Below are 13,750 nucleotides of genomic sequence, written 5' to 3'. Positions count from 1 at the left end.
TTTCCACTGGTACTCCAGGGGCCTCTGTCTGGCCATCCACCAGGCCGATGCCTGGCCCATCTCCATTTCCTTGAGATGCTGATCAACTTGCTACAACAACGAAGCACCTGGTCAGTCCTCCACACACAAGGTTCCCTCGCTAAGAGAATCTGGTGAGCAGGATCAGCATCAGAAAAGTGAGTCACATGTCCATGCAGCTGATGCTCATGAACTATACAGGTAACAAATCTCATCCGAGTCTCTCAGCAACCACTCGTTGGACACAAAGTCTGATCGGGAATTGCCAAGGATTCTCCAAAGAGACCTGGTACCAAAGGAGTTAAGTCTTTGTCTCAGATCCTTTGTCAGAGTGCAAGTCTCATATCCTTAGAGCAAGACTGGAAGCACCAAGGACTTAAAGTCTCAACTTTCGTTGTCCTGCATAGGTACCGACAGTGCCACACTCCATGATCCAGTGAATCCATGCCTTACAGGCCCAACCCAGCATGTATCGACCTCTGGCTCACAACATACAGAGACATGAATATCACTGCTAAAGTCAATGAATCTCTCTGTGACCTCAACATCCTCCCCACAGTTAAGATAGCAGCATCCAATATGTCATTGAAAGAAAGCCTGGATCTTAATTTTGATCCAGGAGACCTGTCGTCCCAGTGGCTCTGACTCCTCATACAGTGTATTGAGGGACCCCCTTGGGATATCTAAAGTCTCCGCAAAGATGACTGCATCATCTGCAAAATCAAGATCGGAGATCTTGACATTCCCAAATGATGCACCGCAGATTGATATCTCCAACATCCTCCCCAGAATCCAGTACATACAAGCACTGAAAAGTGTGGGGGCCTGTACACACCATGATGAACTCCAGTAACGACCTGAAATAAGTCGGAGATGGAACCACCACACCTCGCAACACTCAGTGCCAGAGTACAGTTCAGAAATCAGACTGATCAGTTTTTGGGGCACCCCACGTAGACCAAGAATCCTCCAGAGGGCATCCCGATTTACTGAATTGAGCGCTTTGTGGAGATAAACATCGGCTGTGATCAGCCCCTGCTGAAACTCTTGCCTGCATTTGATGAGGACCCAAAGAGCGAGGATACTCTCAATTGTTGATCTTTTTGGTGAAAAGCCAGACTGCTTTTGGTATTGGTGCTCAATTGTTTGAAACAACTGACTCATTGAAGAAGACCCTTCCACAGGTGAGAAAAGAGGTGTATGAAAGAATGGGGTTCTGTATACTCTTGGAGAAAGTAACAGATGAAGGGTTTCGAGGAGATTTCCTGTGACCTGGAGGGGCAGAGGCTGTGTGGACAGGTGATCGGGCAGGAAGAAATCAGAATAAGAAACTGCATAACCACCAACCGGCTTACAGTGAGCAAGAAGCAGACCTTGAGACTGAGATTTTTAAAATGTGAAATTCCAATGAAACTGAGGGTCTTGGAGTCTTAGAAGGAGGGTGTGTATGAGTTTCTGAGACAACACAGGTAAAATCTGGAGATGAGGGAACAACTTGTTGGGAGAGACAGGTATATCAAATTGTGATTTGTAGATGTAGAGAAAATGGGGGCGTACTGGAACATGGTGTACATTGGGAAAACCCCCTCTTGCGGCTATTCGTGGCCAATGATATTAAATGTCAAGATACAGCACACTGAATAATTATCTTAATTGCTTTGGTCAGGGTGGGCCTGACCTTCAGAGGTATATTTAAATTTGCCCTCTTTTGTGACTTTAGCCTCACCCCGATTGCAGTTGCTTTGGAACATTTTCTCTTGCAATTCCTGTATTTTTGTTTCCTTCTTTTCAAGAAGATTACACGGTGTTTTTTTTTTCAATGCAATTTTACCTTTAATTTATACATTTTCAGCCTACTTGACCTGTAACTTAATCTCTTGGACCTTTGACTATCTTGTAATTAAACAAATTTACAAGTCCTTGTAAAAAAAAGTAATCTGTTCATCTGACTGTGCACACAAGACAGTTTTGAAGCCATTTCGTATGCTTGCATGTTGTTGGAACAATTACCTCTCCACCACCCTCCCTCTTCTCTACCTTCCCTCCCTCGCACCAACTCCCTTCCATCATTCCTTCCTTTCACAACAGGTTGTAACAATCTTAAACCAGAAATGCACTCTGTGGAGCGCATACCTCCGCCAGGCTGAACAGTTTATGTTTTGTATCCCACTGAGAGGCCGGATTTGGATCAGGACCTCCAAAATCGAATCGGCTTGCTCTTGTCACCTACTCAACTCATCCACCAAGTTTCTTTCGAATATGTCCACAACTTTTCAAATATCTTGATAAATATTGTTTTTGACCCTATTTCTAAATGGTGAAGAATCACTTTATAAAAATCTCCTATTCGGATCCGGATCTTCACCAAAATCGAATTGTCACACACCCAACCTCTCCACCAAATTACGTTTGAATTTGTGCACAACTTTTTGAGATATCCCTCTTGCAGACAAGCAAACAGGCAGGGGCGAAAACATAACCTCCGCCCACCTTCCGTTGCAGAGGCAACAACTGAATGTATACCCTAAATGATGGAAAGGTGTTCCATTCAAAATGAAAAAAGTTCATCTGGAATTCTCATATATGTACTAAGTTAGGGTCCAGCAATAATTCAGGTTACTTGCCATAACATAAATTGTCCGCGATTTTGCAAGATTTGTCAAAAACCCTCCGGATTTGGTCCTGTAATGAGTGTGGTGAATGCAATGGATGTTGACAGTGACACATTAACCACGAACGGTGGAAACTTACCTGATAATTGGTTAAAGGAGTTCCAGGGCATGTGCGTGAGCTCGTGGGAATGCTTGGCTTCTTTTGATCTCATACAGCCTGCAGAGGTAGACCATTTATTGGGGTTTCTTCTTTTTTTTTTTCCATGCAATTGCAGAACTTCTGATTTATAGAAGATTTTCCAGGATTCTATTTCCTGATAATGGAGGATTAATTTGGCCCAAAAACGTATGAGCTGTTAAACTTTTCACACGGAGCTGAAATATCACCCGACTGACTTCATGTGCTCTACAGACTGGCACAGGGACCTGCAGGAGTGTTTGTCCACCATTCTCGAGGAGCCAGAGGACTTAAAAAGTGAGATTTTCATTTTTGGTCTTGGGAGCAGTCTGCTTTATCATCCCGTTGTCTGTGTCAAAGTTTTTTTTTGTGTTTGGATAGTTACAGGTCATCCGTCGCTATTGGTTATGATGCTCATATTGTCACTCATTATTTATCTTGATGCTCTTCCATCCACAACCACAACAGCTCTTGTTTTGGTTGTTCACAACTTCATGCTGTTTGTTTTTTGTATTTTTTTTCCACCTCTGAAACCTTCTGAAATGTACAGTGGTCCTGCTTGATGTTCAAATGCCTCATCCACTGCAAGAAGTCTTACATATTGCCTCTGTTTTTGAGCCGATAACATCAGGTTGTATTGCCAAAAAATCAGAGGGTATGGCCCGTTTAAAATTTTTTTATTTTATTACTTTCAAGCTGGCTTCATCATGAAGGCTGCGTGAGCAGAGTGGGTTAACATATGGCAAAGGAACCACGTGAAGATGAAAAGCTTGCTTTGTTTTATGATTTTTCTTATAAAACCTTTTGGAGTCGGACTATCATTCATGGGTGAGCTATTGTAACCAAGCAGTTTCTTTTATTTTTGCCTTTTGCTTTCAGCAACATTCCCTTTTTCGGTTTTGTAACTTTGTAATGATTTGCAGCTCAGATTGAATGTACTTTGATTGATCCAAGGGAATTTACATTCCAGTGTTGCAACAGTGAAATTCCACGGGACTTGCATTGCCGTGGAAGATTGATTGATCGGAGCATCGTTGGAGATGTTTCTTACCCCGTGCAATGTAAATTGCTCAACGGTGATAAACAACGCTAAAGATCGAGAGCCAGCTTTTCCAAATCTGGCCACATTTATGCTTTGACCTTCAATTCCACACGATGACGTCGCCTGTAGCCTTCAGTCGCTGTCTCATGGGAACATAAGTCTTGAGAGATAATAATGAAAAAACAATCTACGGACGTGAACCACAGCGGGTCCTGCCTTACTAAAAACGACAAACATATCTTTTTAATGAAGGTCAATGGTTCTGGACCAGCCAACTACAATAATGTCCTTTCCAGATTGAGGGTTCTACGGCGTGTACTGCACATAAGGCAGCCGATCAATTGTGTTTCGCAAACAAGCAAAGAGCGCTTTAAGTGGTTACCAACTTAACTACAGCTTGGAAGAAATGGATTTTGTTTCCACCAATTCCTGCCATTAGCGAGAAGAATCCCCGATGCCTGACGACGAGCTCTTTGGGGGCGTTTTTTTCCTGCAAACCTATCTTTGGAAAGTCTGATGTCTGCTTCGCACATGGCCATTTCTATATTTCTATTGTCATTCTGCTGCCTTTGCTACCCACCTGTGCAACTGCATCTCCTGTTGTGTTGTGGAAATTTATTTTGGTCTACATAACCCTCATTTCTTTGCCAATTTCTGTTTAGCTCTCAATACCCACTGTGAATGTAGGTTGAAGTACGAGTTCTAAAAATTTCAGTTCGAGAATCCCTCTGGGCTTTCCAGACCAATCTTGGGGTTTGATTTTCTGATGTTGCAAACGTTTTGGCCGGCTTTCTGTAAACAATCATTCTGTTTAATTTTATCTCTCATGATGTCCTTCGGTTTTTGGGGTTAGTGTCTTTTCCTGCAAAGCTTGAAAGATGAACAAGACTCGGTTGAAGATTGAATCATTTGACTTTATAGAAACTTCTCTGATAACTGTTGTGAAAATAGCAAACTGAGCCACCTCGAGCTTTTACCTGTAATTCACAGACGCATTTACCTGCCCATGTCCTCCATCTCATCTTTGGTGAATTACAAAATTCCATCTTTGTTTTTCATTGAGCTCTACATTAGGCCTCAACATTTGGTGATGCTCATATGTTTACTGCATCCTTTTTCATGAAGCTCCTTTTTGAGTCTTGTCCTTTTTATTCCTTTTCCATCATTCATTATTTTTCTTCACTCCTCGTTCACCTCATCACTATTCTTTCTTTCCTCTCCTTACAGATATGGATCAGAATGACGACATTGCCCGATGGAACTTGGACAGCTGTCATCGCTCACCAGGTACCTTACTGTGTTAGCAGTGGGTGATTGAGGGAGTGAGGGTCGAGATTGAGGAGTGAGCACAGCATATCGGTGTGAAAATTAAATTGTGAAAAGTGAGCATGAATGATACAATTTATTCAGACTCGGCACCGTAAAATTAGCTCTTAAAACACTTGTATGCTGGGCATTACCCCAATCTGCCTCCAACATTATTTTTTTTATTAACTTATTCTGGACCCAAATCCTGATTAACACATTTAATTTTATTTTCATCAAAATGGCACAGTACTGTATTTCGATTTGATTACAGCTCTCTGAAGACGTGTTGGACGAGACTCGATCGGCATGACCCAGTTCTTGGAACGTAGCTCGATTATGCAATCCTCCGAACACGAGATTTGGCTTTCAGCATTCGGTAAAGATGAACCGATCGAAGAAGCGAAAGGCAATAAAAATGTCTGACGTGTCAAATTGCTGTGCCAAAACTCAGCCATACCAATGCAAGCTCACAGCATGGCCTTTTTTGGGGAAACATGCTGGTCAGTATTGTGCAGAGCGAAAGCCAGTGGTTTTGAAAATTGTCAACAGACTGGTTATTTAGTCACTTTATACAGAGATATTTTAACAATGCCTATTTAACAACAGCATGCCCCATAAAAATACCTATAATGAACTTGCATGCAAGTAGTCGCTTCATGCCGAGGGAACTTGCTCGATCGATGTCACCACTGGTCAGAGTGATAAGTGGAGATTGCCCTGGAAATCGGTTGATGGTGTGAGAAAATGAAAAACATGGCTTTGTTACTTGTTAAGTCACACTGAATTCATCGTGGGTAGTTATATAATATCTGCACCCATCAAATTCCATATGCACAGAAAATTGAAGACATGATACATGGTGCCTTTAATAAGCTGAGTAATGAAGGTTGATCCCTATAAGGTGAGGTTTTTATACATCCGATCTGCCATGATGTGTATATATATATATATATATATATATATATATATATATATATATATATATATATATATATATATATATATATATATATATATATATATATCTCATCGACAAAGACTGCTTCCTTATGCCGAGGAGCAGTGGCTGCTTTGGGATTCCAATGTCCTGTACGCAGATGTTTATGCACAGTGCATATTAGCCTAATCAGCCATATGCACACACACACACAAGCTTAAACTCTGACTTTTCCTTTCTCCTGCAGGGCAATCGTCATGGATGACAACATGACAGCCAACAACATGTGTGAATGTTTTTCATTTACGAGGAATGTTTCTTTCGTCTGGATAAATGCCCCTGGAGTTAGGGCAACGTTTGCAACCTCAAAAGTGTATTCGTATCATCTGTGCAATGATAGCGTGGGCAGACGTACATACATACCAGACTTCCTTCAAAAATATCTTTTTTTTTCCCCCCCAATTTACAAATTCTGATCCACAACAGCAACAAATTTCAAATGAATAATATAATTGATGTCAGAATACCCATAACCCCTCCAGCTGTTTTCCTTTTAATTGTAATTGTCCCGACTGCCTCTCCAAATCTGCTCGTGTGGACCACATATCGGATGGTGTGTGGCAGGCACATCCTTTTGGTCAGGATCCGTGCGGCAATTGCCCAGGTGTCAGTGTCTCAGGCTCACAGAGGAGGTTGTACAGATCGCGTCCAAGATGAGGACATTCGGAGACTGAACAAGTCAACGCGATGGTAGAGTCAAATTGAGAGGAACACCATTTGAGATTGATGTCTCAAAAACACAAAAATAGTGAAGAAAAGTAAAATATAAAGTGAGTTAAATGATTTTGCTGTGTTGTTTTTTTTTTGTTGTTGAAATAGTTGAAGGAGACCGTTCATCTTGACGACACGATGACTTTACAGTTTTCCGTCCGTTTTACCAGTACGCCGACCTGGGATTTCAACCTGGGGATCCCAGAAATGTGCAAACTATGGGAATGAGGAACATTTAACAGGACATCCCATACTTACCTTGCGTCGGATGTTTGGTTCGGTTTTCACCACTTTGTCACTGTCGGTGCCTTAATATTACATCATTTGTCACACCAAAATTCCTCTTTGGAGGTTGCATTGTGCCATTTATTCAGCGAGAAATATCTGTATTCCTCATCATGAATGAGGTGCTTTTGAGGCAGCATAGGAAACCAACTTGTGTCTGTGAATTATTTGTTTACATATGATGTTCTCATTTGTCTCTTCTTTTGAGTTCAACAATGATGACAGGACAAAGAAACTTGCATGCAGAAGGAGGCTGTTTGGCCTATCATGCCCATGCCATATCCACATGCCATTCACTTAATGTATCAGTTTGCTTATCTTCTATGAAGAATATATATATATATATATATATATATATTGCTTGTCTTCTTTTGACCGTCTTGGCTCCGCTGACCATGTTCTTGTCAAAGTCCATATCTCTGGCTATTGTGAAAGAGCAACCTCAGTGTTGCGCTGCAGAATGACTATTCAAACAAGCCAAATGGCAGGGATTGCAACGTGCCCTTACATGAGGATCAGGCTACCTTCTCCATAGCATCCGATATTGATTAAGTCTGCGAAAGAATCCACAGAAGCCTGCTTTTTCTCATATGTCAGTTTATCCCATCCTGCCTGTGGTTATCCTATCCATCCTCTTTGCCCTTGTACACTGAATCCTGTGGACAGGCAGTTGCGGTCAAGGAACTTGCTTTCTCAACATGGAAGGCTAACTCAAGTGAGGGTAACTTTAGGTCACTCTGTAAAGGATCACAAGCATTTATCCATTCTGAGACAAACCAGAAAACACCATCTTTCAAGTCTCAAGGCTGAAATGTCCAACCATTATCCTTCAAGTTATGGTAGTGCCTTGTCGAGTCTGTCTCAGGTCTCAAATGGCATCGGTGCAGATTCTGTTTGAGATAAAGCAAAATGTCTTGACCCGTCGTCACATCCAAATCACATGCACACAACCCGTCCTGCTTATTTTTTTTTTTGGACACAAAGTCGAGGCTCATGGACGAGCTTGTGTTAATACACGGAATGGATCAAGACACAACAGGAGAAAAGGAATAGAGAGAGGTGGGAAACAACAACGGTGGAGTTGAAGGCTAATATAGAGGGATACTTGGCCAAACAATGGGTGGAGGGAGGAATGGGGGAAGGGGAGGATGCATGGGGTTGATAAGATGGATACAGAAGGAAAGATGGATACAGAAGGAAACTTTCAGGAGGGAAAACTGGAAATTTTGAAGGAAGAGGAATTGAGGTGATTAACGAGGGTAGAAAAGATCATTGTTTGGGATTGGGGATGACCTGAGATGGTGGTGAACAGCTGTCTTGAAGACCTGCAGGAAAAAAATTAGATTGAAGAGGATGGGAAAGTTGGTTCCCCAGGTGGGAAAAAAAAGAGGAGCAAATGAGTGGAGGTGAGCAGTGATCCTGGATTTAGGTAACATCAGCAGAAGGGAGCTGATGGTGGACCGTGTGTGAGCCCTGCAGAAACCTGAGGGGGACAAAGCACGGAAAGGGCAGATTGTGCAAGACCAGAAAGGAGGTGGCAGAACACAGAGAGACCACTTTGCCACCTGTGATGGCAAAATGATAAGCCCATAAGACTCAGCTTCATTGCAGGAGATTCCAATAATATTGAAGGCCTTGATTTTCATGACATCAAGTTCAGCATGATGCAAGGCAGGAGAACCAGCCCAGAGAGGAGAGGCAGTACTCAATCCAGATGTGGATGAAGGCCTTGTAGGTGGATATGAGTTCAGGTGGGTCAAGGAAGGACATTGTACGATGGACGATACCCAGTTGGCAGTTGGCTTTGGAGGCCAACTTTGAAATGTGGTTTGCCCAAGAAAGATTGTGGCTGATGGTGAGACCCAGGAGTTTAAATTACCGAACTTCCTCAAGGAGATTGTTAAGAAAGTAGATCGGAGGGTTTGCCAGCCGGTCCTTTTGGAGAAATGGTGAGATTTGTTAGGATTGAAAGACGTATTCCAAGTGTTTGACCATCTTGTGATTTTCTTTTATCAAGGTCTAAAGAGAGGGAAGAGGCTGCAGCCTGCCTGTCTGAAGGATGAGGGCCATAACTTCCAAGAAGGCAGATAAAGTTCTGTCCAGTTTCGACTCTGATTCGGCATGGCCCCATGTTCTCATATCCTGCTCTGTTGATTTCCTATACTCACGGAGTCAACATCTTCCGATCCATGCAACCCTTCCTCTTCCTTCCCATTGGAAGATGGAATCACCCTCAGTAGTTTATTGGGCCCAGGCCCGTCGCTAGGGGGGGGGGGCATTTGGGTGCAATGCCCCCCCATGGCGCATATGGTGCCCCCCCCCACTTGTACGCCACCCATTTATGCCCTGTTGCACCCTGTGAACAACTTAGTGTTTAAGGATGAGCACCCACTGTGAACTCCTTGCTGTTTAAGAGTTCACCTGTGTGAACTTAAACCCTTATTCCAGATGTTCAACGTGGTGACTAATAAGGCCTTCTTGGATAAACTGTTCTTTAATAATATCCTTCTTTGAATAAGAGTCAAGAGATAAGTGTGCGCTTCCCAGTGCATCTCCAAAAGCAATTGGCAAGACAATACAGTCCAAGACCACAAGATAAAAGATAAAAACACAAGCACCAACGCCAGCAGCCAAGACCTCGTGTCGAATGTCGATGTTGTGGGTGGTTTTATATCTCGTGGATCACTTAGTTTTAAGGAATAGCCAATCAGGGTATTCGATATGGAGACCCTATTGAGCAGGTTACCTGATTGGTTGTAAGTTAGGTATAAATGTAATATCGTCATAATATGATAATATGATTCAGGAAAAGACATAAATTTACATAATTAAAGATGAAGTGCACCACGTGACCTTCACAACCCGTCAACCCTCCATCTTACAAAAGTAATTTTATAATAAAAATTAAAAATATGTGTGTTTGTAATCGTGCTTACATTTGAAATTATGCAGATAAAACCTGTTTTTGGTGGATGCATCATTTAATAAATAAAACCGTCAAATGTCGCGAGTCGCGAGATTAGTGTCGCGAGTCGCGAGGGACGAATCAAAGAGCACGAGCTCGCAGCAGGAGAAAAGGACGTGGATGATGGATATACGAAAATGGCTCAGAAAAGGAAAAAATGCAAACGACGAAAATGAAGAAGATGATGAAAGACATGCTGTGGGAGGAGTTGGAGGAGGAGGAGGAAAAGACGATCATGTCGATGAAATACCGACAAGCTGGCCAACCTGGCCAAGCCAGCAACGTTATCCCTGCGGCTGGAGCCCCAGCACAGGCAGCCGAGTTTCCACGCTCGGCGGCGGCCTCGGGGTCGGCTGTGACTGTCAAGCTGCTTCCCGATGATCTAGGAAGTGAGAGACCGAATCAAGTTGTTCTACAGCAGTACCCTGGTCATCTGTTGCAGAACAAGAGTCGCTCGTTTGTGTCCTCGTGGTACCAGACTAATGAATGGCTGGAATACAGTGTGCAGACAGATTCAGCATTCTGCTATCCATGTAGGAAGTTTAACACCGCACGCGGCCCAGTGGACTCTACTTTCACAGTGCGAGGCTATCGGAATTGGAAACATGCCATTGAGAAAGGCAGGGGGTTCACAAACACGCAACTTCAAACGAACATTTAACTTGTGTTTTGAGGTGGAAGGAGAATGAGAGTTGCATCGATTGTGGTGATGAGATTTCCACACTCCTCAATGCTGACCAGCTAAATAGAAACCGGTACTATGTGTCTGCTGTTATAGATGTTGTGGGATTTCTCGCCGAAAATCAGATACCTTTTAGAGGGAGCCTTGATAATTTTGAAGATATGCCAGACGGGCACTGTGGGCTCTTCCTCTCGCTTTTAAACTACACACTGAAAAAAAGACACCGAGCTAGCCGAAATAATCAAGCATATCCCACGAAATGCAAGCTATACTAATCCGGAAATGCAGAATGAACTGATCTGCACATTGAGTAATGTTGTGACGGATGCCATAGTGGAAGAATTAGGCACATCGTGGTTTACCATGAAGGTGGATGGGACGAGGGACCCCACTGAATGTGAGAACATATCAATCATCATTCGCTATGTATCGGCATCAAATGAAGCAACAGAGCATCTACTCACAATAGCTACAGCCGACGCTGGAGATGCAAAAACATTGACAGACCGAATAATTGCGGAGCTGACAAAAACAGGACTTGACACGTCAAAAATATTAAGTCAGGTGTACGACGGGGCTTCGGTAATGGCTGGGAAGCACGGTGGGGTGCAAAAGTTGTTGCAAGAGATCTTGGAAATAGAAATCCCCTATGTGCACTTCTTAAATCACCAACTCCATCTAGTAGTTGTCCACGCACTGGCAGCAGAGAAAGCTGTCACTGATTTCCTCGAGGTTTGTTGTTGCCTGTACAAATTCTTCAGAAAGCCCACTGTTGCTGCACAGTATAAAGGTGAGCGGTTAAAACGACTTCTTGATCAAAGGTGGACGGGACATTTAGCCACCGTGTCTGTGATCATAGGATCTTTTAAGGATATCACATCCTTACTGTTGGAGATTGATGCAGAGCGCGCCTACGGTGCAGAGATGAGGATGGAGGCTATTGAGCTTTTGTGGGAAGTCTCTGGGCCTGCCTTCATGTTCATTGCTAACTTTGTAAAAAAACTGCTGATGTTGTTAGATGGCCCTAACAGACTCTTGCAGGCAGAGGACATGGACTTGCTAACGGGGTTGGAACTGGTGGCGAGTGCTACAAAGAGCGTAAAGAAACTCCGCTCTGAGGATGAGTTCACTGATCTGTGGAACAAGGCCAACGATGCTCGCACTTCTACACCTGCACCACCAAAACGGAGACACACAATGTATAAGAACTTGGAACAGTTTGTAGTTTTGGAGACTACAGGCCAAAACAACGACAATGACAAGCCGGAACTGCAGAGGGTTTTTTACAGCGCAATTGACACTGTGCTTGGAGAGATCGCTCAGCGCTTCAGTGAGCGCAACACACAACTCGCCCGTTCACTCGCTGCCTTGAATCCCGAAAATGGCACGTTTTTGGATCCCCACTTGCTCCAGCACATCATGACATTAACAAAGTCAACCATCAGTGAAACAGAGTGTGTGGTTGCAAAGCAGTTAATTCGCTCACAGACAGAAAAGCAGCCAAACGAGAGATGGACAACACAAAAACTCCTCTCAACTTACCACAAAACACTGGAAGCCATGCCAAGTGTCGTGACTGCTATGAGACTTGGACTAACATTTGGTGCGTCCACTGCCAAGTGTGAAAACTCATTCTCAACATTGAGGAATGTCTTCACTGACCATCGACGGTCCATGCGCCATGCACGCAAGGCACAACTGGTACAGCTGGCCTTCGAGAGAGACCTCACACGTAAATGCCTGAATGAATGGAAGGAGAAGGTCCTCAGAAGATTCCACACCGAGACACGTCGCCTGCAGCTCTTCTGACAGTGAGTGCAGCGGTATAAAAACTATACGAGGAGTTCAGATTGTGTGTGACTGCTGGCGATGCATGTGTGGTTGTGGTCAGCACCTGCCGTGGTCGGCTGCTTTGTACTTCTGATGTTTCAGTTAAATGTTGTGTTTGCTGCTTTGCATATCCCATATGTAATGCTTTGTGCATAACCTTACCTCTGTGTAATTGATTGCTTTGAATGCGGACCTTGTGGTATCTTCAGGCTGGTCGTATTTGCTGTTGATAGTTTCACGTGATGATCGCAGGTCATAGCCCACTGTATCTTATTTCAAAGTGTACTGATTCTGGTGCCAACATCCCCCATTTAGTTATTGTATCTCTGGTATATTAATTTTCTAATGCCAATTCTTCACAACACCTTGTATAAGTGCACCTGAATTGGTGGCAATTGTTTAATCATTGAATATTTGCATTGTGATTGTGCCAGTTTGTTGCGGCTCTCCTGCATTCGAATAATTTTATGCCAAAAACATCGGAACATATTAAATCTAGCTGAGATCAATTTGGTTAGTATGCGACGGCAACCTCAGTATCGATGTGTCAATGCTGCATGAATACAATAGTATACTGGGTTATCAAAAATATTAAATATAATAATTGTGCCCCCCCATCCAGTTCATATGCCCCCCCCTTAATACTGAGACCTGGCTACGGGCCTGATTGGGCCCCATTGTGCTCCTCATCTACATCAACTACCTCTCTGTTTTGAAAAACCCTCTCTTCCTTGTTGCAGACTCCACACTGTGTGGAGTCCCCCTGCCACCCCATCTCACTGATGGGAAGCAGTTGCTGCATCAATCTCTGCTGATCGGTAATTGATGATATGCTGTCCTGATAAATGGAACATGTTCTTAAATCCTGGCAAATCTCAGTCTCTCAAACTGTCACCGAAGGATCGTCAAAGGAACCAACCTATCTACTTCCATGGTCAGCCATCGGAAACGATTCGATCCCTTGAACTTCTCGGTCTCACAATCGGCCAAAATGTCTCTTTAGTCCACCACTTTGTAAAGCTGGCCTCGAAATTCAGCTGTCGACAGGACATCCTTGGGCATTCCAAGTCATGGCTTGATAAACTGGAACTTTGAAACTATTCCTTTTTACTGCTCCTCCTC

General features: G+C 43.4%; 1 protein-coding gene and 1 long non-coding RNA gene across 5 annotated transcripts in view; one reads left to right on the top strand and one right to left on the bottom strand.

Annotated features, from left to right (window-relative positions):
* The window catches only part of LOC147019879 (uncharacterized), a 127,038-nt gene that overhangs the window by 4,637 nt on the left and 108,651 nt on the right, over positions 1 to 13,750 (bottom strand). Inside the window, exon 2 of the long non-coding RNA XR_015061562.1 lies at positions 5,783 to 5,875. This is a non-coding gene — a long non-coding RNA (uncharacterized LOC147019879). The remainder of the gene's footprint in view (positions 1 to 5,782; positions 5,876 to 13,750) is intronic.
* Positions 1 to 13,750, top strand: part of LOC147019880 (sarcolemmal membrane-associated protein-like) — a 204,523-nt gene that overhangs the window by 96,577 nt on the left and 94,196 nt on the right. For 3 of the 4 annotated variants that reach the window (XR_015061559.1, XM_085894682.1, XM_085894679.1), the window contains exons 12-13: positions 3,043 to 3,105; positions 5,078 to 5,137. Coding sequence is in view for 3 of the 4 variants with exons in the window: in XM_085894682.1 (XP_085750808.1) it covers positions 3,043 to 3,105; positions 5,078 to 5,137 (123 nt within the window). In the remaining variant the exon portion in view is untranslated. The remainder of the gene's footprint in view (positions 1 to 3,042; positions 3,106 to 5,077; positions 5,138 to 13,750) is intronic. The other variant, XM_085894680.1, reaches the window with a different exon arrangement.

Source organism: Eptatretus burgeri, chromosome 9, assembly GCF_056783735.1.
Source record: "Eptatretus burgeri isolate ZD-2024b chromosome 9, Ebu_testis_v1, whole genome shotgun sequence".
Classification (NCBI taxonomy): domain Eukaryota; kingdom Metazoa; phylum Chordata; class Myxini; order Myxiniformes; family Myxinidae; genus Eptatretus; species Eptatretus burgeri.
The sequence above is the reverse complement of the archived record's forward strand: the minus strand, read 5'-3'. Positions and strand labels throughout refer to the sequence as shown.